This window comes from Silurus aristotelis (assembly GCF_946808225.1).
Source record: "Silurus aristotelis genome assembly, chromosome: 20".
In the NCBI taxonomy this organism is placed as follows: Eukaryota; Metazoa; Chordata; class Actinopteri; order Siluriformes; family Siluridae; genus Silurus; species Silurus aristotelis.
In genome coordinates, this window is record NC_139593.1 from 14,624,307 (window position 1) to 14,651,966 (window position 27,660).

Here is a 27,660-nt window from a genome sequence, read left to right on the forward strand (position 1 = left end):
CACTGTGATTGGCTTGTCGTCAGGACTCGACCAATCACAGTGCACGAGGGCTGGGTTAACAAAATACCGGAAAACACAAGCACAAGCTAGAACTTTCGAGAAGCAGGAGAAGAGAAAGCGGGCTCATGGCAAGCGACAGGTGCGTGGATATGAAGCTGGAATGTTAAAATGCGCTTTAAAGTCATATTAGTCTAATCAATTCTTTATTTTATTTCTCGTTTGCAGGAGTTTTACTGACAGCTTCATAGACGCGGACCCAGCTCGGGCGCTTGAGGTACTGATGGAAGCTAACTAGCTAGCTCCGAGGTTGGGGTTCTGATTAGCTAAGTCACTATAGTTATGCTAATACGTGTGATGTGAGTTTGTGATCGTTGTGCGATCGTTATGTGCTTGTACACTGATTTCTGAAGCCTGTACTGTAAGCTCACTAGACTGCTTGATCCTCAGTACCTGCTTTCGAGATCATCAGTATGAACTCTGGTCTGTATGAATAAATGATCAGCACATGCGTCATAGAAATCTTCATTCTTATAGGTGAAGAATGAGTGAAGTGAAGTGAAGATGTTCTATGATCCATGTGCTGATCATTTATTAATGTGCTTTCTCCATCTTCAGCTGTCTAACTGAGGCCTGCAGGTTAGATCAAAACGTGATGCTACCACCACCATGTTTCACCATGCTGTATAGCACAGAGACCTTCAGTCAAGTTTATTTCTATATCGCTTTCCACAACGCACATTGTCTCAAAGCAGCTTTACAGAACTTTAGAATTAAATTGAATCGTGTGTATTTATCTCTTATGAGCAGCCTGGGGTGACTGTGGCAAGGATAAACTTCCTTAGATGTGATTAGAGAGAAACCTTGAGAGGAACCAGACTCCAAAGAGGAACCCATCCTCATTTGGGTGATATAAAGTGTTTGTTAATCTTAAAACCAATACAAAACACCAGAGTGTGAGACCGTAGTGTAAGATTACGAGTAATGTCCTTTCTACAGTCTTATAAAGTCATTTAAGATTATGGAACCAGGAGCTACTGAGCAACTCATAAAATAGCTGAACATTTGAGATCATCATAAATCCAACACCAGCGTCTCCATGCCAGAGCATTTAAACACTAAAAGAGGTCCAATGTCCAAACTCTACATGAAGTGGAATCCAAATAGCGCTGGTACGTCTCTAGATGGTTCGGGATGTTTTCGGGCATGTACTTCCTCAAAGGTCCAAAATCTTCATGAGGTGGGACGCAACCTCAGGGTGCCTGGGGATGGGTAGAGAAAAAGAAGCAGTGGAGAGGAATAAGCATAGCTGCTGTTCATGATATTAACAAGCACAAGTTGATAATGTGCATGTGATCAGATGTACTGGAGCACACTCATGATACGTCTTTAATCTGCGCTTAAACTGGGAGAGTGTGTCTGAGTCCTGGATACGGTCAGGAAGGCTGTTTCAAAGTTTAAGAGCTAAATGTGAAAATGTTCTACCACTTTTAGTGGACTTTGCTATTCTAGGAACTACTGAAATTCAGAGTTTTGAGATCCTTAAGGAAAGTCTCCTTTCACTGCAGCCACAGCCGCATACATCATCTATAGCTAGCAGGAGCATCGATATTAACCTCATAAAATGACAACTACAATCCTTTTCTTTTTGTTGTGCGTTTTTTGAGTTCTGCAACCACTGTATCCATGGGTATTTCAGTTTTCTTGGAGATTTGAAATGAAGGCAAATTGTGTTTTTTTTTTAAAGATGTTTGTTTATCTATAATGAGTGAGCCAGTGGTGAGGAAAAACTCGCTGAAATGCTTTGAGAAAGAAAGCTTAAACCAGACTCAAAAACGAGCCCGTCCTCATCTGGGTGGCACCAATAATCATACAGTACAGTTCTATCATCGTTGAGGTGTGGGGTTGAGTGAACTGTTCGCTTAGAGATGCTTAAATGCAGAACTGTTCATGCCAATTGCAATCCTAAGCTATTGTTGCAGACTGGTTATATTTAGGGCTCCAACCAACGACTATTTCGATAATCGATTAATCGGACGATTGCTTCTCCGATTAATCACATGAAATTTTTTTTTTTACATTTTGCATCTATATAAAATCCTAATTCAGGGTATTTGTGTATAAAAGTGTATTTGAACAAATGCAAAAGCCAGGTATTGAATTCAACAATTTTTTATTTAGACATTTTAAAGCTTATAGTAGCTGCTTGGTGAGAAGAGAATGGGGGATTTTTCCTTTGAACAAATTCATTTATACTGGGATGTTTCTTTTTTTCTCAAAAAAAAAAATTTTTTTTTGTAGGGTGAAGCAATTTGTGTAAATCAACATTTCTATTGTATTTTGCAGATGGCAAGAAATCGATATAAAATATAATACGTTATTTTGACAAATATATATATAATATATATATATTTTATTTTATATCCCTTTCAGTTTTTGACTCCCTTGAATCGATTTCCTTTTCAACGTTTAATAAAAAACGATCTAATGAGAGTTCTTGGCTGTTGCCGCTGAGCTGGGAAGCGTGCGCAAAGAACCAACGTACCGGCGCGATGTTCGTATAACAAAGCTTCATACGTATAACGAGACAGAAATTCACGTATATTTTTGTTTGTATAACAAAATATACTTACACCGATGTTCCACTGTATGCATAAATGAAATATTTGCAAACATTGAGCAATTTAACTTAGTAAAGTCGCAGCAAACCGCATTTGATAACGAAGTTACTGTTGTAGACAAAAGCTAAAAAAGAAATGGGACGGAGAGATTCAGCAAGCTAACCGGCTTAAAGAAAAAAGAAAAAAAATATCCATTGGTGTACAAATGTATAATTATTCTACTACAATTCACCAGAGCTGCACAGGTTGTTGCTGGGATCCTCTTCCAGTCAATGACATCACTAAGCTACTGGATGTTACACATATGGTACATTCTCCACCTTTTGCTTGAATATGCCCCATAGGTGCTCAATAGGTTTCAGGTATGGAGAAATACTTGGCCACGCCATTACCTTCACCCTCAGCTTCCTCAGCAACGCAGTTGTCATCTTGGCGGCGTATTTGTGGTCGTTATTACGTTGGAAAAATGTCGTTCAGCCCAGATTCTGAAGAGAGGCCATTGTGTTCTGCTTCAGAATGTCACAGTATGTGTTGGGATTCTTGTTTCTCCCAATGAACCGCAGCTCCCTAGTACCAGCTGCACTCATACAGCCCCAGACCATGATGCTACCACCACCATGCAAACCGACTTGTTGCAGTGTGCGGCGTCTAAACGCTGACAAGCCTTCGTTTCTGCAACCTCTAAAGCAATGCTGCAGCACTCATGCGTCTGTTTTTTGAAGCAGCTTCTGCACCTGACACGCAGCACGAGGATTTGACTTCTTTGATTGACCCTTGCTAGGTTTACTGTACTGTAACTCAGTTTCAGATCTTCTTATAGCCTGGGCATCTTTGTAGAGAGCAGCAAATCTAATTCTCAAATCCTCAGAGTCTTTACCATGAGGTGCCACATTGAACATCCAGTGGTCAGTATGAGGGAATTGTACTCAAAGCACCACTGCTTATACAATATACATAAATGTGTATGGTCCTGTAAAGCAGACAAAAACATGAACTTGATGAATAGGACGTGTGGCTTTGCATGGTTGAGCGACGTACAGCTGTTATCTCTTAGGGTGTGCTAACTTTTGTTGCTAGCTATTTTGACAATAATGGCTGTATGTTCAGTATTGTCCCTGGAGAAGATATACTGAAATAGTGAGGCGTGTACCCACTTTTTTGAGCTACCGTATGTATTTTATGGTTGTATCAGAGTGTGAACTTATAACAAATGGTCATTAAACAAATCTATTGTTGGCCCAAGACATTTGCACAGTACTGTAATTTATATATATATATTTTTTTCCCACATGCCAAGTGCAAAAACTTGGCTTTACAGTTATTTTATATCGCTGCCTGAATGCTTTTGGATCCTCAAATCTGATTGGTCAGAAATGCCTTAAATACTTGGGAAAGGGCTGTAATATGAACATGTCCTGGTTACGAACAGCGGTCCAGTGAGCACTTTTCTAAAATAAACATGGCCATTAAATGTGATTTTATTTTTGTATTTCTTTTAATTAACTGTACAATTTATTTATTTATTTATTTATTTTTTCCCTTCATTGCAAACAAATAAGCTCTCTCATCACTTATGCTAACGCATGGCTAAGTTCTGGAATCTGATTGGTCAGGAGCAGTGCATCATTTTTTTTGTGTTGCAGTCCGTCTCCGACTGTTCCGGTAGTTTTAGCTGTAACATGTACTACAGGTTTAAGTTAATGTGCTTGTTCTAATACTTTATTGTTTCTATAGCAGCTTGTAGACTCACAGTACAGAAGATGTAACGTGTAAATATTGTTTACCACAGTAAAATATGACCTTTTTTTGTTTAGCATTCAATACCAAAGTCTGTGTAGTAACCACGTTGCAATTTATGACAGGGTTTTTTACATTTTTATCAGCACTGGAAAAGATAAACGAGTTTATACCTACCAGCTTCTCTGTAAAATGCCGAGCTTTACTTTTTGAGAGAGAGAGAGAGAGAGAGAGAGAGAGAGAGAGAGAGAGAGAGAGAGAGAGAGAGAGAGAGAGAGAGAGAGAGAGAGAGAGAGAGAGATTTGATCAAGTTGAATCTCATGAGAAAAGGAGATTCGGGTGACTGTTTATGTAACATAAATAGGAACAGGAAATAACTTGCCTTTCAGACATTCCACCACATTAAACCGAACTGTAAAGCATTTAAATGCACAACGTGTAGTTTATGAATCGTAATTGGTGACAAATCACGGTGTTATAAGTGAAATAACACGCTCCAGGCTATAGGCTTCTATATATGAAAATAATGCACTGCAGGTCTATCAGACAGTCGCTTCAGCAAAAGTGTGTGTGTGTGTGTGTGTGTGTGTGTGTGTGTGTGTGTGTGTGTGTGTGTGTGTGTGTGTGTGTGTGTGTGTGTGTGTGTGTGTGTGTGTGTGTGTGTGTGTGTGTGTGTGTGTGTGTGTGTGTCTGCTTATTCAAAGTATGCGGTTGTTATTTTCATCATCATAAATTTTTCTGTACACCCCTGTATTCTGCTGTTTGGGAGAATCAGTTAGTTTGAGCTCATCACTTTGCTTCAACAGGTTTACATTTCAACATGTTGCCACCCGAAATGCTTTAGTATTGATTATATCTAGGGTTGTGAAATTCCAGGAATTTTCAAGACGGGAAACTTTCCATATGAATTAACATGAACGTAAAGGAATTTATAGGAGTATATGGGAATAAACTGTGGATTTACAATACTCCAGGTGAGCCTATAACAGGGAACTTGAATGTAGTTGAAAAAGAGAATTTTGCAGGATAATTTTGGTGAAAACAACCAGATTTATTGCACTTTTTACTTTTCGAATTTCCCCCCTGCGCATTGATCAATTAGATGCATACAGCACGTTTACTGTAGGGCTTTCAAGGCTGTTCCCTCTACCTGCACTGTGCAACCTTTCATTATGTAACACAGAGTTCTCAAACCTCGCACACACGATAACGTCAGTGTCAACCTTTGCGTGAATTCACGTCAATTACATAAATATGACGTGCATTTGTTTCAAATTAAACGTAAGCTTGCAATATTACTTTGACCGTTTACGAGGCGAGCTAGCTCAAGTTGTGACGCTTTTTCTTCTACCTTCTGCTAGGATGTGTTCTGTAGTACAGTAGTGGTCACATTACTATTTTCGAAAGTCTTTTACACTCGTTAAAGCCTGCGTTTGTTTGATTAAAAATACAGAATAAAACGATAAGATCAAATTAGTTTTTGTGTATTAGTTTGCATGCAAGTCAGCATCTGACCAAACTAAATGTTTTTATTTGTATGCATATGAATTTCCCTTTAAATTTTTGGCTAAAATAGGCTGTTGCAACACACACACACACACAGGTGTATTTTTTATTTTTTTTTTACTGGAAATTCATCGAAGTGCCTGCGCTTGAACACTTCCATCACATCCCTCTGATCTGCATTGTGTTCTTTTGACCATTCAGTCTGTTGTGTGTTATTTTTTACTTGGATAGCACATGGTACTAAAGTATTTATTAATAAATTCAATATTGTAACCGTATTATTGTGAACGCATTGCCGGAAAATGAATCGAAATTCAGTGCGGTAACATAAAAATTCAGCTCGTATCATATTACATTGATTATTTTTATGTAACAATGTACCCCATTGTGTTTCCCTTAATTAAAAGTTTTCTATACGGTCCACTTGTGTAGCTTTGTGTGCTTTCTGTTGTTCCACCAGATTGTCTGTCCTCCTTCTGGTCTACGTGTCTGTCCAGAATATAGTAGTATTGGGTTATTACTAATCTATTAGCCTCTGCATTATTAGGATCAATGAATCCCTTGAATAATAGAAATGCAGCGGTGTAATTGACCTTAATTTTTTTCTCTGTATTCTGAAATAACTATTCTGTGCATGTGCATATTAAAATGCTGCATTGGCATGGTTTAAAAAAAAAAAAAACAATCCTGGCTTTTTGCTAGACACATCACAGTTACAGTGTGTAGTAATATAATCGTAGTGTGCTATTTTTGGTCCAGCTCATGGCGCCCTACTATTTATGTGTCCGTCCAATCATTTAAATGACAGCGAGTGAGTGAAATCATATTAACACAACTACAGACTTACGAACCTGGCTAATTGAGTCACTAATAACGTTTCGCTTTTGCGTTTAACAGGAGCTGAACGAGGCTCTAGGCGAGACGGCCGATAACGCAGAACGGCTGTGTCAGCGAGCGTACGCGCACATCCTGCTCAAAGACTTTGCCAGTAAGTGTTCGTTTTAGATTTTTCTGTATCTTATTATGAAGTTCCTGCAGAGGTTTTTTTTTTTTTTTTTGAATATATAAACAGTTCTGTTGCATCATGTTCTTCCAAACCGAGAGTAGATTTTAAGTTTTGTTTTTTTTCTTTTTGTCATATTGTGTCTTCATTTACTGCTTATATGAGAGGACTTCAAAGTACCATAACGCTGACTCGAATGCACTGATCATAGTATTCGCAATCTCATTTTACACCCAGAACGATTGTTTTTTTTTCCTCCCCCATTGCCCATCACACTATTTTAGGCTCGTTTTTAAGAACTCGCACTTCAATCAAGCAAGCGATTGAATTTTATTTTCTCACAGTCCGATGTTGAAGTATGCTCCAGTTTATCGTCTGCTGGACCAGAGAGTAGATCCGCGTTGTACATTTTTACGCTCGGCTTCGATGAGGGGAAGCGCTTCAAATATTGCAGTGTGACAGCGTTGAGCTATAACCAGCTTCTTCATGATGCCTAGCTATGCTGCACAAACAAGCGAGCCCACCATGCTTACATAGTTACGTCAGAAGAAAGCACACTGCAAGTTAGGCTTCATGATTCAATATCTCTGCATAGTTTGACTCTGCTACAAAATCCAGTGAGGTTTACTTCAATTATATTATACAGACCAATATGTTCTGTTACCCGCCGTCCTGTAAGTGGTTTCTGCAGGACCTCCGCCGCTCAGCATCACAATACACTGGTAGGAGGTGTTGATTATAAATGCATCAGCAGAGCAGTCTTTGTTCACCGATTAAAGGTGATCATCATACGACTCTGAAAATATTTGCACAGGTGTTTCGAGCTCTCTATTACCTTTTAGTCTAAAACAACCCCACCCACCCCCCTTTAGAGTCACCGCTATCTCATGCGTCCTGTAAATCGAGAATGCTTGGATTCATTAATTTGCACAACAAAACCTGCAACGTGTGTTCGACTTTGCTACCGCTTGACAAGTATACACTTAATATCATGCAACGTTTTCAAAATGGACCAAAATGGACTCGAATCGGTGGAAATGCTTAATTTCATGAAAGAATGAACCATCTACACCTTGTGTCGAGCTCAAGTTTGTAGTCTTTCAGTCCAGATGACGGCTCGCGAATCGGTGAACAGTGAACACCAGCGATTTGTGATTCGGAAGCATCATATCAACATAATGCATGACCACATGAGACATGAGGCTTTAGGGTTTTTCATCATTTGCACAAAATAATAAACATTTGCATTTGATTGGTTCTTTCAGGTGCAGTTGACGATGCTAAGAAGGCACAGCAGCTTCAGCCTGGTATGGCACTCGCATTCCTGAGAACAGGGTGAGTTTCTGCACTAAATGATTGATCACCCATATTCACTGCAGGGCCACTTGGTAAATATTGAGTATAGTGTATTGTAATAGTGGTCATAAGTATTGTATGTGCTTTTTGAGCATCGCATTCCACATCGCATTCCACATTTAGTCCAAATTTGCTTTTAAAATTCCCTCCACTCTTCTGGGTAGATGTTCCACTGGATTTTGGTGTGTGCTTGTGGACATTTGTGTTCATCAGCCACAAGGGTGTTAGTAAAGTCAGGTACTGCTGTAGGTGAGCTGAGGAGGCCTGAGGTGCAGTCAGAGTTCTATAGCAGGCCACTCAAGATCTTCCTCTTCAAACCATGTAAGAAGTGATCACAATTCTATTATACCGCATCTAAAAACGTCCTGTACAATTGTGTGCCTCCAGCTTTGTGGTAACAGTTTGGAGAAGAACCACATATGGCAGGAACGGTCAGGTGTCCCAATACTTTGGTCCATACAGTGTATATCAAATAATGATTTAACCGGGCTGTAATATTATAATGGCACATGCGGCAGAACAGTAGCACGGCTTCTATGCTTTCGACGAGAATCTATATGCAATCACAGTGTTGATCATATTCTTGTTTTCAGAATTGCAGAATATCATCTTAACAACATCAGTGCTGCACACCAGGCCTTCACAGCTGGAAAAGGGCTTGAAGGTGAGTCAAAATCTGCTTGAAGGCAACCAAAGCGTTATCGCCATCGAGTTGGAAGATTTGCCTGAAACAAATTATTTTTATTTTGCAATATCTGTAATTTTAATTAATTAGGATCCCAAAACGTCAATCACTATTATGGTATCATAATCATGAAAATACACATAAAAAAAACAGTTTGTAATAATCGATACTATAATGTTTAAAGTAGAAATATGTTTTCTAAGTTTGATTCCTTCTTCAGCAACCCCTCACTGTATGCTCAAGATTTGCATTACACTTTTGCCAGGATCCCAACAAAGTCAAGTGTTTCTTCTACTCTATTTTCAGTATATTTAAGGGCATACAGATTAGTAATAAGAAGGACTAGGTATGGTGGCAGAGGTATTTCTGTCGGTGTCGAGATCGACTTGTTTGTTTATGCATGCCCTAGATATTTAGAATGAACTTAATGGTTTCTGTTCCACGAAATGTAAATTTGCCGTGATCAGCGCACTTCCTCGTCAGTCACTGTGAGGGTAAAAACTGCTTCCATTCGCTTTCTTTTTGTTTTTGTTTTTTTTAGTTTCAAGTTTATTTTTCACAGGTGCTACTGAAGCCTTCCAAACATGGATCAAGAAGTGTGAAGAAAAAATGGCAAGTAAGTTTAGACTTCTTACATCTTTTAGAGACTGATGTTTATCCCACATGGTTCTGTGTCGTTTCCTCTTTTTTAGGTGAATGTTTGTTTAAGATAATACCTATATTCATCCCACAGTGGAGAAATTTGTTACAGCAGCAAAGAAAAAGAAATAGGCAAATATATATATATATAAAATTATAGTAAATTATAAAATTACATACATTACAGTGTATAAATACAAAAGAATGTTCAGTTCTGTTGCATGTCAGGTCAGGCAGGATTTGTCATTATACTATATAACTTGTATATACATATTAGAACATATACATTGAAGTAAGGTATAGACATTAACAACATATACAGGATGACATACAGTGCAAATACATGATTGTGTGCATATATACAATAAATACACAGGACCGCGCACGTTAAACGAGTCGAATGTGACAAACCAATCCAAACAGTTGCATGCTGTGGAGTGGAGAAAAAAAAGTGTGGATGTGTAGTGCTAGTGCACGATAGTGTGATGTTGGAAGGCTTTGACTAGTTTGGGAGTGTTGGGAGACAGGATTGTTTTCCGTCTGCATCAGGGTAGAAGCGGTAGCATTGAGCCTGGGGTATATATTTATTGTGAGGAGGATACTGGTGGCTTTGCAGATGTTAGTAGTGAGTAGGGAGACCCCAGTGATCATCTAAGCTGTTCTAGTAATTGGCCTCGCAGTTTGAGGCTGTGAAACCAGGCAATACGACAACTGGTCAGGATGCTCTCTATTATCCCAGTAGAAAGTCACCTAAAAATAGAAGGGCAGATCTTTACTCTTTGCTTTAAGAAGCTGCTGCAGTATAAAGTATACCTTGCTCTAGATAGAGGTCTGTATTGGAACTCAAATGATCACTCTTTATACCTGCGGTGACCAGAAATGCATCTACAGTCCAGACATTGAAACGATTTAAAATGATAGTGTGGATGTGGAGCATTTGGGACGCGATCTGGGGTCTTAGTGTGGACATAGCCTGAAATTTCCAACAGTTTCTGAAATGCTCAAATCAATCCTTAGTAATTGGAAGTAATGGGTTAACAACTTACTTCTGCAGCAGTGGATTACTTACAAATCCTCTGTTTGTATAAAGCAGCGTTGCAACAGACTGTGTTTTCTACAGCGTTTTAAGCTATATTTGGACAGTATTATTCTGCAGGAAGTTGTATATTGCTTTCATAATGTTTTGAAGTGAGGTAATTAATAAAGGAAGGCAGACTGACCATTATAACCCTTAAAATGTAGGTCTTTGAGTTTCAAAGTGTGAATGACTGCCATGGCCACCAAAAGGCCTTTTGAAACAGGAGGAAACTCTGACAGGATGAGTTCTGGCAGACCCAAAGCCACAACAGAATCAGAAGACAAGTTTCTGATCGCTCGTGTGATAGGTGGCACACAGGACCACAGCTTCAAGCTCAGCTTAACACGGGTCAAAGTAAACAAGTCTCAGTTTCAACTGTGAAGAGAAGACTTGGAGTTGCAGGTTTGGCAGGTTGAGTGGCAGTAATAAAGCCCCCGCTTAAATAAGCAAAATCAGAAAAAAGGCTTGCCTGGGACGTGGAGCGCAGCCAGTGGATTACTGAAGATTGGTTTTATGAGACGATGAGTAGAGATATAGAAGTTAAAATATTGCTCCAGTAAAAGTGCTCTCTTTAAGCTTTCACTCGAGTAACAGAGTAACACTGTGTTCAGATTTAGTGTGCAAAAAATGGCAACATTGAGACAAAATCACATTAAAATAGATGTTAAAAATTAAACGATTCAATAGATTTCTTTTGTCTGATTGATTATTTGTTCTGTTTTTAATAAGAACACACGGAGACATTAAACTGTAAAATTCAATAAAAACTGGAAAAATGTCGCAAAAAAAAAAAAAAAATAATAAAAGAAAATAATAAAAAGAAAAATTATTAAAAGTACAAAAGTATTTGCCTTCAAATGTACTTAACTATTCAAAATACTATGATTTATTATGGCTATAATGTTCCTATGATCATATTTTTTTATTTTTGTCATAAGACTTTTGCACACCGATCTATTAATAGGATGATATTAATGAGTCAGACACTGTTTCGTTTCTATTCCAATTATCATGAGCCAAAAACCTTCTTTTCACCTACTTAAAAAAAACTCGGAAAAAAAACGTGAAAAAAAAAATCTACTTGAGTACAGTAATAAATGACATTTACTTTGTCGTTGTCCACCATTTGTTACAATAACTGTCAATCATAGAGGAGAAACATGAAGGTCTGGGACTCTTTTTCTGAATCCAGAGTCGGTGACCTGCACAGAGTGAGAGGCTCCCTGAAACGAAACTAGTACCACAGCATTATGCAGCATCATGCAATACCCAAAACACACCTCCAGGCTGTGTCAGAACCCACTTTCAAAGAAAAGTACGAGACATTAGGCTTCAAACCATGGAATGTCCAGCACAGTCTCCAGACTAAAGCCCCATTGAGCGGGTTTGGGATGAACTGGACAGAAGGGTGAAAGCAAAGCAAACCCACAAGTGCAACACATTTGTGGGAACTTCTGCAACAGTGTTGGGAAGAATTTTCCGAACAATATTTGGTTCATGCTGTAGAATGAATGTCACAAGAGTGTTCGGCTTTAGTGCGCAAAAACAAATGGCAACATTGAGTCAAAATTACATTAAAATCGATTCAGCGATTTCTCTTTAATGTCTGATTATTTGTTTTGTTCTTTAATAAGAATGCACAGACATTAAACTGTAAATAAAATGGAGGTGTTCAAAATCCCCCCCAAAAAATAAGAAAGAAAAAGAAAAAAAAGAACATTTTGCTGTTCTAGCTATTAAATAATGTTAAACAGGTCTTATTATTTTGATGTGAATGTTTTCCACCTTTAATGCTCATTAAAATGCTCCCGTAGCACCGTTTCTTTTTTGTTTGTTTGGGTTTTTTTGTTTTCTCGGTCCTGCAGTTTTTTCTCGTCCAAATGCATTTCACTGTATTACGACTACAAATGAGACCAACAGCCAATCAGCTTTCTGCTATTGGTGCGAATCTCTGTGGGATTGTACCACAGACGTAAAACTGATTTTATTGTGCAGCGATGGTGAAGTGCACGTTTAGTGATTCTTTGGTTTGAGAAACCGAATATAAGGTTTTCCATTGGCCGAGCCTCAGATTGCCATCGGGTCGTGGCTCATTTATTCGCCTGCAGCATTTTTTTTCCCCCCTCTTTCTTGTGGCAATCCTCGTAAGGCTGCGAGGGCATTATGCTTCCTTCCGATTGAACGCCAGGCAGTAAAATGTAAAAAATTTAATAAAAAAAAAAAGCAAAGTTTGAAAAATAAACACACTGGCATGCATCAATATCTCAAAATGCTTGTTTGCCTGCCATGGCACTGACTAATTAGCTGTCTGAATACCAGCTGAGCGTAACCGATCAGTGGGGGCATCGTGTGATGTTTTTGAACTAAGGTCGAAGATATTTGAGCCGAGATCAAGATTTCAGAGGAGGAACGATCAGCTTCACACGCGCACACACACACACACACACACACACAAACGCTCACCATTTTTTTTAACGCTTGATGGAATATCTTGTGGAACTGCACGACCGTAACTGCAACACTAGTCTGAGTTTGATACTAACAATTTGCTGCTGTTAAAGGTGTCCTAGAGAGCGTCTGATTGGCCCTAAATTAATTGATTGCAATGCGATTACATTTGCTTTCCATCAATTTACCCCTCCTTAGCGTGTGTGCGTTTTTTTTTTTTGTGCATTTTCTTTCCCTGGTTGTATTTCAAGCGAACTATTTAAATTATTGTGTGAAATTACAGTGTAGAAACTTGACATTTTCGGAGAAAAGGTTGATGGACATCCGGCGTCGTTTCAGCGCGCATTGATCTGGTTTCTGATTAGACTTTTTTTCTCTCTCGCTCTCTCTCGCTCTTTCTTTCTCAGAGCCACGTTTTGTTTAGATATCCTACTCATGATAATTAACTGCAATTACCCCCCTTCCACCACCACACACACGCACACACACACATTGATCTAATGTATTTCACCCCGATATTCAGAAATTTTTTAAACACTGCAGATTTCTGAGAGAGGGATTGAAGCGACCTTGGGGGGGTATTAGTATGGATTCAGTGGCTGCCGCATCGTAATGACCCTTAGTTAACGCACACGTCAAAATTGAGCTTATTGACCCAAGATTTCCATTAGCAGCTCGCTCACTCGCACAATATTTTAAACAGGGTCTATTCTTAGACGCAGCGTGCTGAAACGAATGCCTGAGGGCAACAAATAACTGTTAATGCACTGATGTACATGATAAACAACACCGCTGAACTCGCCACCAGCAGACGCTCTCTCTCTCTCTCTCTCTCTCGCGCGCTCACGTGTGCAGCAGACGCTGGGAGCGGCGTGCTCGTTTTTTTAAAAAGCAGCATCGCTCTCCCACTCTTTTGGATGATTAAAGAATCACGCAGAATGCCGTCCTTTGACTGTCACTGTCAGTCCTCAATCAACGTTTTCCTAAGTCATCTTTCCGAGGGTCGAGTTCGAAACGGTCACAAAAACCATGTTATTCAGCAATTCATTTGTATTTTTTTATTTTCTTTTTTTTTACACGGTGGAACGTCTAGACCGATCAAGGCCGTCGTCTTTCTTTCTGAATTGAAACGATCCTTTATTGTAACATGTTCCATGGACCTTTTATGTTATAAGGGACGTTTACCATCTGTGTGCGCTTTAGCTTTTTTTCTCTTTTCCCCCCCACTCGATTTCTCCTGCTAGCTTCTGACAATATGGAACAAAAAAAAGAATGAAAACCTCAAAACTAGAGCCCCCCCCTCCCCCAACCATCATCCCCCCCCCCCTTTTTTTGAAACGTGACCTCATTTTAAGTGCCATTAATGCACCGTCGGATGCTCGCGAGCTCCATCTCGTACTGTTTATGAAAATATTCAATAATTTATGAGACATAACAGCTTAATACTGGCGGGGTGGGGGTGGGATTGGGGGACCTCTTAGGCTCATATTTATGCTGCCACAAAATGCACTGGAAATCCATAACACCTCCTGTACACTATAGAATTATATCCATTGCCTTAAAAATAGGTGTGTGGGTGAGACCACCAAGGTGTATGCTTTATTTTGCCAATGTATGTGTACAATGTTTGGGGGCGGGACTTTTCCGGTTAATTTATGTATTTATTTACATTCTAATGCAATACAATGTACCAGTTACGTTTATATTGTATTAAGCTGTGGGTCTACCGACAGCTGATGCGTTGTTCTTTCTGCTTCCTTGTAACAGCACAAGACCGAAACGAAACCTCAGATTTGGTACGTATGCTTGTAAACTGCACCACGTCATTACCACTGTATTTCATCAGAGTTAAATTAATAAAACTAACTTCATCACACAAATGACCACTTAAGTTTTACACGCTTTTCAACAGAGACTCTTTTTTTTTTTTTTCTTTTTTTATGAAAACTTTTTGTATGTTGTTAAGTCCCGTCCCCCGGTTGGGGGCGCTGTTGCTCACCTCAAACGAGCCGAATCCACTAGATATTAGATACAGCTAATAAATATTAATATAAATATAAATATTGTAGCTATATTCTGGTGTGTTTTCATCGATCTGTAACTTGTTTCTCTTTCCCTTCGCTTCATGCGGAACGCACACCCACATTTCTCAACATCAGCAGCGAACTGCAACTCCACATGTCAAGTAAGTGCGAGAGAATTATTCACCGACGCTCTGTAATACCAGATAATGCTCTGTAATGCCTAGAAACACGGCCCCGGTGTCGAACGAATATTTATTGCATGTGTGCTTTTGGAGAAATAATCCTTTAGCTATAATAGAGTTGGTAAAAAATAAATAAAACACAGCGTTCACATCAGGTGCTGAACTTTTCCCTCTCGTTCCCCTCAGACACGACTGGTACCAGACGGAATCTCAGGTTACTGTCACACTGATGGTAAAAAATGTCAAGAAGGAAGACGTTCGCATCATGTTTCAGGAAAACGAGGTATCAGCTGCTTCTTCCGTGCTCGGCTTTAACCAGCAGGTGCTTAGTCATGAGGTGGCTTTTATAGTAAAATAATATTAGTGTCGATACAATTATTACAAGATTTTCCAAGTTTTCTGTGTGGTTCAGTTCAGAGATTTTATCTCGATGTAATCTTTTTATTTTTTTATTAAAACATAAGTATCGTTTTGATTACAGCATGTCGATACCGGTTGTCGTTATTCACCTCGCACAGTAATGAACAATCGCTCACGCTCCTAATACAAGGCATTCTGATTAAAAGAGAGAAGATCGGAATGAAGATTTCTCTCCCTCCATTAATCTTATCCCTTTCTCCCCAATAAAGGGGTGGTGGGGGGGGGGGATCAAAGTTCCTCCCGTTGTTTGATGCGGATCCTATAAATTAATTAAGGATAATGCGAGTATAGTGTAATAATTTGGTTGCAAACGCATTGGAGACGAGATAAAACATGGATGCGGCGCTATCAGGGGAACCTGCCTGCGGGCTGTTTTCACGGCCCCCGCCGGGACCTACAGGCAGTCTGCGCCGCATTAATGAGGAGTCCTCGCCAGCTCAAAGCGCCCTCCTCCAAAGCGCATACAAACCCCCTCCTGAAATATGCGCAAGGACCGGAGGATGAGGAGAGAAGCAGAGCAGAAGACAGGAGAGGAGGCACGATCAGGAGCCTCTTGGAGTTGAAGCGAGTTTCAAAGCTAAGCCCGAGGAGAAGTTTCAGGACCGGCGGCTTCCATCTCTTTCCTGCTTTCTTTCCGAATGTGTGATACACTCCGGGTCATCAAACACACCTAGCGGCTTCTCTCTCACCACACCTGCAGCAACGCCTCAGCACAACAAAGTTTCATTGATCTACTTTTTTTTTTTTTTTTTTTTTTTTTTTTTTTTTTATCTTATCGACAGCAGCAGCTGCATCTCTAGTCAGCAGTGACTGTTAGTCGTTTTTTGGGAGCTGGATTTAACTTTATTTTAAAGGGCTCAATCTTGCTTCAGAACGCAGATCCTTAAATCATTGACCCACATCGTCTAACTTAACACTACACACTGTAGACCAACCTGATAAAAAAATAATCTTTTTTTGTTGTTGTTGTTCCTCCACCAGTTGAAAGCAATGGTGAAACTTCCATCCGGGGAGGTTTGCAGCCTAAATATCCACCTACTACACCCTGTGGTTCCTGAGCAGAGCACATACAAGATCCTCTCCACTAAGGTACATCATAAAGCCTTTTTCTATATAAAATCTCTGCCTCTGACTCACAGTCTTGTCCTCAAGCACTTAAAGACCAATCGCCCCATAATTGTTGGAATTTATAATAACTACATAAGACCATTTTAAGATGGAACACCTGAATATTATATTTTTCCGGGATACACGTCGGATTGGTTCGACTGGCGGTGAGAGAGTAGAGACGGCTGGCAGGAAAGCGCATGATCCAGAAATAACTGACTGTGAAATACCACCTTCAGACTTCAGACCATTAATGAACTTATCAATCACAAACAAACGGCAGAAGGAAAATCGAAGCGTCTTTTATGGTTTCAAATCAAGGCATGTCCTGATTTAGCCACTCAAGACTTTTACTAGGTACTAGGAAACTAGGTTTTCTACTAATAGGTGAATCACAAAGAGTCAGTTTTGTTATTTGTCTTATTGGTTGCCATGACCAAGGGATTGCTGCAATAAAGAGTTTGGTTACCAATTTATAGGCAATGCATATGCAGTCCTATAATCTTGGAGTAAAGGATTTTTATGTATGTCCTAATATGAAAGATCCCTAATTGATACCATTACAACCTATTTTAAGTAGTTATATTCTCTAGTTTGGTTTAATCATGATGAGTTATAATGTATATGATAAAAACCGTATATTTGAACACACAGTTGTAGTATCAGACTGTTCCTGTAAACTTGACTGTTACAACTAAATGGCTGTGACCAGTTTCATAAAGTAAAAGTAACATTTTATTTATTTCACCTGTTTACCAAAATGTTTCAATAAAACAAAAATGTTTAAAAGCTCTTTTTTTTTTAATTTATTATTTTTTTTTATCCGCTTTAACGTGGTCACGTATCAGCGCAACATGGCACCATTTAGAGTGCAGACGATTCCCGGTAGTCTCGCACACTCGCCTCAAAAGAACATGAGGACGATGCCAGCGTGCTCTGAGGTTTTACATATTTGAACTCCGTGGGTTTGTGCAGATTGGGACCTCCGGTGCTCGGTGAAATTGCAGGGGATGCATAATTAAGAGTGCGAATATCTCACTTTTTTTTTTTTGATGCATCGTTACACCCCTACGGTACAACGATTGTCACTGTTTGCACGCCAATTATTCCGTCTAGAAACAAAGTATAATTTCTGAATCAATAGCAAACTGGTATGGTGTCAAAACAACGCCTGATTAAGACAATAATCATCATGATATCATGCTCAGGTCTGCGGCTTGCTAAATTTTTTCACGGGTAATTTTTTTGACCCCGGTACATGCGAGCTATAGCATGTGGGCGAAAATCACAGATGACTCCGTGTTCCTCTTTTGTTAGCCACAAGATCGCCAGTTAACCGAGGAGTGATGTGTATTTACCTCCTCATGCAGCGACTTGTTCGACTTACGAATTTGCGATATTGCGCTGACTATGACCATTCTGTAAAAACGATGAACGTTTTGCACGCCAGCCAAAAGTAGCAGCATACGCTCCGCTCGCAAATCTGCGCCCGCTGCCTCATACATATGTACTACAGATGTCTTCTTTTTCAAAGCCTGTCAAGCATCTTGTGCAGATGATGCTGGATCTCCACAATGGTGTCGAAACGGCAAATTTCATCTTTGAAGTCCTCGGGTGCAAAAGTGAGATCGTGTTGTTTCCGGGCCAGAGAAACTCACGTGCGAGGAGAGCACGGTCACAGGAGGAGCATGTGGTCAGAATAGCACGAGTTGCACAGTTGGCGATGTACATGTCTTTTGGCAAACTGACTTATGAAGGTCGGTGCTCTCTGTGACCGTGTGTGCGGCTCTGTGCTGCCATCTGTTGGCATGTTACAAAACTAGTCTCAAAACGTTTTGATACCCTCTCGTATTAAAACAATAGGGTAATGTAAATTGCTCTGTTTTGCTAAATATGTATTTTACAATACGCTACCCTATACCGATCACCACTCTTTAAGACTCCTGTGTAGGCCATGTCTCAACCTACGATATTTTCAGTGGATGTTTATAGTAATAATGCGTAGTCCGTGTTGCGTTAAAGCAACGTACTACATAACACGCACAATATCGCCATCATACTGGTCATAAGTATATCGCATTCCACTTTTAGTTTCAGTTTGCTCTTAAAATTCCCTCCACTCTTCTAGATTTTGGTGTGTGCGTGTGTGGAGATTTGTGCTCCTTCAGCCACAAGGGTGTTGGTAAAGTCAGATGCTGATGGTGAAGTGAGGAGACCTGGGGTGCAGGCAGCGTTCACATTCATCCCAAAGGTGTTCAATAGGGTTGAGGTCAGCGCTCTATAGCAGGAGATCTTCCACTCCAAACCCATTTAAATCATATCTTCATGGAGTTTGATTTGTGGATAGGGGCAATGCCATGGTGGAACCGGTTTGGGTCTCCTAGTTTCACTTGAATGGAAAATCTCAGATTACTGCATCCAAAAAAAAAAAAAAAGCCTGTACAATTGTTTGCCTTTAGCTTTGCGGTAACAGTTTGGGTCGAGGTTTAGGGTGGTTGAGGAGAAGTTGAGGGGAGATTCCTATTGATTTGAAATTAGTTTTTCATTTCCACGTATTCTATATTAATGCACTGAGCCTGCAAACCAGATATAGAATATACATTATATAGAAAAACATCATTTCTTGAGTTTCCAGCTTTTTAATCTAGCCAGTTCCTGGGCAGCCCAAACATGAGACTCGGTAACACATTAAAGCTTTTCCTTGCCTGTCGGGCTGCTAATAAATTAGATTTGCCCACCTTTTGTTAACTCTAAGGTCATAATATCATTAGAAAAACATCATTGATGGGTAATGTAGCAGCTTTTGCTCCATAAATGTAGGGAATGCGTGTTTGGTTGAATGCGTAAATCCGTTTTAAAAGTTTTTTTTTTTTTATTATTATTTCTCTCGATTGATTTATGACCGATTATTACTTTAAAAGGTTTTCCGTGTGGCCAGTATTAAAACGGCCATCTCTTTTGCACCCTGTAACATTTAACAGCTTCTCTAGACACTTGGCCTACAGATAGATACTCTATCATATTCTTGAATGGTTGCTTCTCAAAAAGGGCAGTAGTTTGGATAATGTGTTCAAACGAGCACAAAAAAAAACACTTTTGCGCTGCTAATTGTTTTGTTTTTTTTTGTTGTTTTTTTTATAAACCAAAATTAGCAACAGAAACCTTGATGGATATTTGTTTTGTATTGAGTATCAAACCAACAGCCATTGCTGCTGACCAGCTGTTGAATTTCTAGTCTCTGTAGAACAAACACTTTGCAAAACCTGGTAAATGGCAAGCAAATGCTTGTTTTGGTGACACACACACACAAACACACGCTTGTTAAATATGAGACTCTGAGAACTGCTCCACCAGTTTCACCTCACTTCCACCCTGAACCCTGTACCATGGCAACAGTGGACAGAGGTGCATACCACGGGTGCCTTTATAGATTAGTGTAACAAGGGCCCTGTTTAAACGTGACGAAGAGGAGAAGGAGGTGCAACTTTCTCTCTCTGCCTCACTCACACACACACACACACACACACACACACACACACACACACACACACACACACACACACACACACACACAAACTCCTGGCCGCTGGACCCAAGCCTTCACAAAGCCCCACTTGTCCACGGGTCTGCCGGGCCCCTCAGGAGCACCTGGTTTTAGCAAACACTGGCACGGTGCATTGCTCAGCACTTAACCCACGATCTTTAAACACGGCACGGCAAATCCGAATCATCTCTCTGCTTTCGTTGTCATGCAGTTTCAGCGAAGCTACTGTCGGTTTCTTTTTTTTTTTTTTTGGCCACACAGTCGCTTTATCAGATCCTACATTGTGTTCAGTGTTTAATTTCACATGGAAACATGCACAGAGCACTCACCGTGTGGTCCTGAAACATGCACGCCTCTGTACATTCCAAATTCATAATGCCTCATACTGTCTTTCATTAGTTTGCACTTCAGTGCACCAACCGAGCCTGCAAAATGAGACTCGAACGTTGGTCAGACCTGTAGCCGATTGACCCACGCAAACGTCTGGTCGCCTACTGACACGTTAATTAGTTATCTTGAGAAAACAAACCTTTTGTTTCATCAGACCTGCTGATTAGCTAAACGACAAAAACAATTACTGTTTATGTGGAAATGATGTTTAATATACACGACCAGGTATAACATTATGACTGGTGAAGTCAATAACACTGATTATATCTCCATCAGGGCACCTGTTAGTGGGTGGGATTTATTAGGCAGCAAGTAAAAATGGGCACGCGTAAGGATTTGAGCGAGTTTGACAAGCGGGACGTGCCAAAAATCTAAAGAATGTATAGGGATGTATTTTTAGGGTCGTCCCACCTGCTCTTAAATATACCTGAAACAATAAAAAGAGTTTGCTGCCTCAAAGTTGCAAGACTTTGGTACCGATTTTGTTTGCAGTGAACAGTAAACTATGTGCATTGTGTGTATCAGCTGTGTAATTAGTCCTTGATCTAAGTCAGTGGTTCTCTACAGATCATGAGCTTGGAAATGATGGAAGCTCCAGGCTCTTAAAGCAAAAGCTTTTTTTATTTTATTTTTTTTATTATTTTTTTTTTATAAATAAAGTGCCTTGGGGTTGGTTTTCACTTTCAGAGAACATGGTCTCAAATGAAATGTCAACATGGAATTCTGAGTTGGCAAATAAGAGTTTTTTTCTCTCTCTGTGAAAAACCGAGAGCCCCAGGCATTTCGAGTGGGAGGTGAATTAGAATGTCAAAAGTTGGACTTTCGTACTTAATCTTGTTAATGCGAGCATACTGCATTGTGCATGGCACCCGCCATGTTTTTATACAAGTGTGTCAGGATTTTTTGTGGTGTTCTATGAAACTGGGTAAACAAATCAGTTTGCTTTCTGCATAAAACATGTAATTCTGTGCTCTTTTTCTTTTCTTTTTTTTTAACACCCATTAAAGATGTATTGTATAGTATACTGTCTTAACCACTCACAAGACTCCATTTCTTCAGTGTACGGTCTCGGACTTAGTGGACAGACTGGATAGTTCGATTACACCAGTGTGTTTTCTTTTCACGTGCTCGTGCATCACTGTGGTACTTCCATCCCACACAATCTCTGCTTTGCATAACTTCCAGGTACAGTTTTCTTTGTTGTGTTGAATATAAAATGCTCTCATGCCTTGAATGACTTGAGGTGCACACTTTTTCCTGCTGACCCTGTACTCCGCCATAACAGCCCTAAACGATTAGTTGTTGCAGCCCCGATTTAATTATTTATGATCTCAAATAGCATCAAGTTTAAAAATGAAGAAAATTAAAGTGTAGTTGTGTTAGGTATGATTTAATTTACTTGCATCAATGACCTAATTGTTTGTTTGTTTGGTTGCTTTGAGTGTGAACTATATTTTCATTTGAGGAAATCATAAATAAAGATTAATGAAGACCACAAAGACCTTAATCGAATCGGCCTTTACAGAGACCACCGGCGATCAAACTTCCCAAAGCAATTATCGGCCGATTACGATCGCCAACCGATGATTCAGCGCGCCCTTAATAAGAAGACAAAGGGCACGTTCAGAGGCTGCGCTGTTGTTGCTAATCATTTCCCTCGCAAACAGATCTATCCCCTTTTCATTTCCTTGCCCGTCTCTTTTTTAAAATTAGATATCTTTTAATCCAAAGCCAGCCATCAGTGTCTTGCGCATTGACACTTTGTCTCCCCACCAACCAACCCCCCATCCACCTCTTTTCGGGTATTTCGGGTGGCGCGAGTTTAAGAAGCTCAGGATACGTGACATGCCAGCGATGGCCGCTGGCTGCTCTAATGGCTGTGACGATGACAGGCAGGCAGTTTTTTAGGTAGCATGGTGGGATTATTTTTTTTTTCTTTCCCCCTGCCACCCCTCATGGTCCTATAATGGCACTGTCAGGCAGCTGCGCTGATGCCCGTCAGGATTCTCAGCAGTTGTGCTGTGCCTGTCGCCTCCCCTTACACCCAGCCCCAACAGATACGGGAAGGAGATTAATGTTGCATAACCCACAGAGTGAGTGAAGAAAAAAAAAAAAAACGAGCCAGTCCTCAAAATCATCATCCATGGCAGTGCTGGTAACTGCTCAAAGCTGCAAAAAGCAGGAGAGGTGTAAAAAAATGTTCACCTACTGTTCGGAGAGCAACCCTCACAACCCCAACCCCCATATCCTCCATCTCTAATTTATCCGATTCACCGAAGATCCATCTTTATTTATTCATTTATTTATAGTGTTTTTTTTTTTTTTTTTTGCTCCATCCTTTTACACATTCCCACTCGGCTGAGGTTTTAATTTACAGCTTGATTGCCTTCATCTAAATCACTATTTAAGACACTTTAGTGCTTTTAGGAGCGCTATCGGAACCTATTTTAATTTAGTCCGGTTTTTATTGCTGTTCCTGGTCTTAAAGGATGACTTGTGGAGGGAGAGGATAATGAGAGAATACGCTATATTGTCAAAAGTTTGCAGAAACCTGATCATAAGTATAGTATGTGCTTTTTGACGATCGCATTCCACATTTTAGTCCCAATTTGCTCCTATAATAACCTCCACTCTCCCGGGAAGATTGTGGAGATTTGCGCTGGTTCAGACACAGTGGTGTTGGTAAACTCAGGTACTGATGTAGGTGAGGTGAGGAGGCCTGGGGTGCAGTCAGCGTTCGCATTCATCCCAAATGTGGTAAATAGGGTTGAGGCCAGAGCTCTATTGCAGGGGATCTTCCACTCCAACCCATGCAAAGCATATCTGCATGGAGTTTGCTTCGTGCACAGGGGTATTGTGATGCTCGAACAGGTTTGGGTCTTCTGGTTCAAGCGTATAGAAAATGTCCTGCAACAGTTTGGAAAAGAACCACATATGGCTGGAAAAGTTGGGTGTCTTTAAACCTTATAGTGTATATTGATGATGCAATATATTTTTCACCTGAAAAATTGCTTGAAATAGAACGAGTACATATCACTGAGTTATGGGATGTTTTTTTTTTTCTCTCTCTCTCTCTTTTTTGATCCTAAAAAAAAAAAAATCAACCAAACAACTACCCTACCCTGGCGTCTCCATTTCGAATTTCGTCTCCTGCTACCATTTATATGAAAACATTTCCTGTATGTTTTTTCTCGCAGTATGTTTCTTGCTTTTTTGTAAGCTCCGTTGGCGATTGTGGCGCACGGCTCTGTCGTGCTGCACCGGTTCTGCATTGTGCTCGAATCAGAATCTTCTCGTTGTGCCTGTGAAGGTTTCCAGGTATCTCGATCATTTTACACGCCTCGACGACAAGTCAAGGTGACTGGATTTGACAACGGCTCATTGTCTGCTTTTTTTTTTTTTTTTTCTCTACCTCCCTCAGGTTGAGATAAAAATGAAGAAGACAGAAGCCATCCGGTGGGAGAAGCTGGAAGGCGAAGGCATCCTTCCCGACCTGAAGCACTTTTCTCCCTCGCAGAGTCAGTATCAAGAAGCCCATATCTCCTCTTCAGACAGAAAGTCAGCCTGACAATTCCCCGCTCTCAATTTCGGCTTCTCTCTGTTATTTCCGTTCTCATTTCAGACCAATACCCGTCATCCTCCCACTACACCCGCAACTGGGACAAGTTGGTGGGTGATATTAAGGAGGAAGAGAAGAATGAGAAGCTGGAGGGGGATGCAGCACTGAATAAGCTGTTCCAGCAGATCTACTCGGATGGCTCAGACGAGGTCAAGAAGGCCATGAACAAGTCCTTTGTAAGTAAAGGCTTTTCGATACAAGCTGTTTGATTGTTCTGCAGCTATATTTAAATATTATTAGTACTAATAATAGCATTAGCAAGTACTCGGATTGCCAAGGAATCCTGAGGAACAGGCAGCCGTGTAGCCACTCCTGATAATGTATCTGATATAGCATATTGTGTTTGTAGTCTCATTAGTTTTCTTATGAACTTTAGGTTTCTGCCATTGTTTTTTTTATTATTATTATTATTATTATTATATTGCTGGTCATTAAGGTGTGTTGGCTTGATGCAATTTTTTTTTTCTTTTTTATAAATGAATAAAAAATTGTATTAAAAAAAAAAAAACATATAACAGGGTTTCCTCAGGGTCTTAAACAGTCTAATTTTAGGCGTTTAAAAAGTCTTAAATTCGCTGTTTTGAGTATTAAATCATTTCAAACAGGCGCCCAATGAAATGCTCCCGCAGCACTTTTGAACGTTTTCGCTCGTTAGTTACTGCGGTGTTGCAGTTCGTTCTTTCGCTAGTCCACATATAATTCGCTGTATTACGACTACAAATAAAGCCAACAATCAGCAGCCAATCAGCTTTCTGTTACTGGTGCATGCTGGTGAATCTCTTCTCGGGTTGTGCCACAGATGTGAAAAGGATTGTATTTTCCAGCTATGTGCTATGATATAGGTCTTAAGCGTACACTCTTTTATTTGAGAGTCATTTCACAGAATCTATAAGATATTCGTCATTATAGGGGTTGTATGTACATTTATTTATTTTTTTTGCCTGATTGGCTAAAGAATAAAGTCAGCATTGTGAGAATTAGTCACTCCCTCTGTAGTGCCAGAAAGTTTTACACATTGAAAATGAAATGGGCTACAATCAATAGATCTCATGGTATAGAGAAAAACTAAGCCTCTGATCCCTGGAGAGAACTGATCGAGAGATCCCTGGAGGAGACGAAACAAGACAGATGAAGCAGAGGAGCCTCGTTCATACACCAACAGTTTCAAACTTCAGGCCCACAACATGGTTGCTGGTGGATGCACCAGAAATGTTGGATGTTTTTGAGAAAGAATGTCCGAATTGCGAGAAACGAACTCGGAATTGCAAGGAAACTGTCGGAATTAGCCAAACTTTCGGGGGGGTTTTGTGCATGTGGTTTGAGGCCAAAGAAAATGGAAAACTGTCATGTCTCCATACCCCTCTGTCCTCCACATCTGCCTCTTTCAAATCCAAAAACCTCCTTCTTGGCCTTCCTCTTTTCCATCTTCCTGGAGGCTCCATCCTCAGCATTTTCCTACCGATATACCCCTCAATCGGGCCTCACTCACTCTCCCACACCCACCTCTCGCTCTTATTTTCCTCGTTCATCAGCTGCTCAAAATATTCCCCTTCATCTTCTCAACACACTCTCCTCACTAGTCAACACATTTCCATCTCCATCCTTTATTGCTCTAATATGCAGCACATCTTCCCAGCTCGGTCCCTCTGCCTGGCCAATCTTTTCTCCTTTCTTAGTGTCCAACTTCTCATACAGCTCCTCATATACTTTTTCCTTGGCTTTTGCCAGATGTCACCCCTTTCTAGCTGTCTCCCTCATCACTTCTGCAGTAGTTGCCCAATCATCCAGCACCTCTTTACCACCACTGAGCCCCTGTCTGACCTCTTCCCTGAATCTCACACTACAGTCTTCCTCCTTCAGTTTTCACCATCTTTTTCTTCTTTCATCCTCACTCTCCTCCTCTTCTTCTTCACCTCCAAAACCATCCTACAGACCACCATGTGATGCTGTCTAGCTATACTGTCCTCTCCTTAAGTCCATACCTACCCACCACCTCCTCATCACCTCTGTTCCCTTCACCAACATGGCCATTAAAGTCTGCACCAATCACCAATCTCCTCCATCTCACAACCCACTTGTGGAGCATAAGCACTGATGACCTTTATCATCACCCCTTCAACTTCCAGCTTCACGTTCATCACCCTATCAGAAACTCTCTTCACCTCCACTACTGTTACTGTACTTTTCCTTCAGGATCACCCCTACACCATTTCTCTTTCCATCCACACAATGATAGAACAGTTTAAACCCACCTCCAATGTTTCTGGCCTTACTCCCTTTCCACTTGGTCTCCTGAACACACAACATATCTACCTTTCTCCTCTCCATCATATCAGCTACCTCTCTCCCTTTACCAGTCATTGTACCAACATTTAAAGTACCAACCCGAACCTCCACTTTTCTACACTTCTCCTTTTCCTGCTGTCTCTGTAGACGTCTTCCTCCTCTCCTTCTCCTGCTTTGGCCAACAGTAGCTCAATTTCCACCGGTACCCTGTCGGCTAACAACAATACCACGGTGTGAATTTCTGATCCGTGATCCGCATATTTGATTTGGCACGTTTTACGCTGGATGCCCTTCCCTTTTAAACATATATCGTACACATGTGTGATCTCTGAGGAAACGGTTCTCTTGTCTGGGAAAAGTCATTATAGTTTTTTTTTTTTTTTATACTCGCTTTGTTTACAAAACATCCATTGCTTGTTTGTTGAGACGGTCACGAACGGCTCGTTTTATATTTTGGTTTTCTTTTCACAGATGGAATCGGGAGGCACAGTTCTCAGTACCAACTGGATGGACGTGAGCAAAAGGAAAGTAGATGTCAATCCCCCTGATGATATGGAATTTAAGCAGTATTGAAGGAACTTTACATCAACACACGTACAGTTCCATAATCACCTGACAGCCTTGTTCTTTTCATTCGTCATATCTGGTTCATATTTGTCCTGTTTTTCAAACTTAATTGCATAATCACAAGCTGGGACTAACTGCACATCTTTATCTCCCATAACTATTCACTGCTGATAGATGATTGGCCTAGAACGAAAGATCAGCTGGTCTAAGGACCGCCCCCATGCCATTATAAATGTGAGCTACACCTATTTTTTTTTTTTATTTAGCCGTGACACTGGCGTCTGAAACATCTTATTTTTGACATTTACCTTCTCAAGTATCCCACATCACTTCAGGTCGGCATGCATCAGGTCATTTTGCAATCTATTTTTAAGGGGTTGTATTTTTTTCCTTAAATATTAAGACATGTAAATAAAAATGTTCTTGCCCTGTAAATGGTTCTTAATTCTTT

The 27,660-nt window shown here is 40.3% G+C and overlaps 1 protein-coding gene across 4 annotated transcripts; it reads left to right on the top strand.

Moving 5' to 3' along the window:
• Positions 1 to 27,644, top strand: sugt1 (SGT1 homolog, MIS12 kinetochore complex assembly cochaperone). Of its 4 annotated transcripts, none has more exons than XM_083522449.1 (13): positions 1 to 139; positions 226 to 274; positions 6,759 to 6,849; positions 8,130 to 8,199; positions 8,814 to 8,884; positions 9,447 to 9,521; positions 14,838 to 14,866; positions 15,233 to 15,255; positions 15,463 to 15,559; positions 16,678 to 16,785; positions 24,159 to 24,255; positions 24,360 to 24,532; positions 27,114 to 27,644. In XM_083522449.1, the coding sequence occupies exons 1-13, from the start codon at positions 126 to 128 to the stop codon at positions 27,213 to 27,215; spliced, it is 999 nt and encodes a 332-aa protein (XP_083378575.1). In that variant the 5' UTR covers positions 1 to 125; the 3' UTR covers positions 27,216 to 27,644. The 4 variants fall into 4 exon arrangements, with proteins under 4 accessions (XP_083378575.1, XP_083378574.1, XP_083378576.1 ...); XM_083522448.1 differs by having other exon boundaries at positions 2 to 139; positions 15,230 to 15,255; XM_083522450.1 differs by having other exon boundaries at positions 2 to 139; positions 9,468 to 9,521; positions 15,230 to 15,255.
• The last annotated feature ends 16 nt before the right edge of the window (positions 27,645 to 27,660 follow it).

What these genes read in the sequence shown, in the direction of transcription:
- sugt1 (XM_083522448.1), top strand. An exon ending in AGCTGGAAAAGGGCTTGAAG is followed by an intron (nt 8,885 to 9,446) that starts GTGAGTCAAAAT and finishes TGTTTTTTTTAG; the next exon opens with TTTCAAGTTTATTTTTCACA. An exon ending in ACTGCAACTCCACATGTCAA is followed by an intron (nt 15,256 to 15,462) that starts GTAAGTGCGAGA and finishes CGTTCCCCTCAG; the next exon opens with ACACGACTGGTACCAGACGG.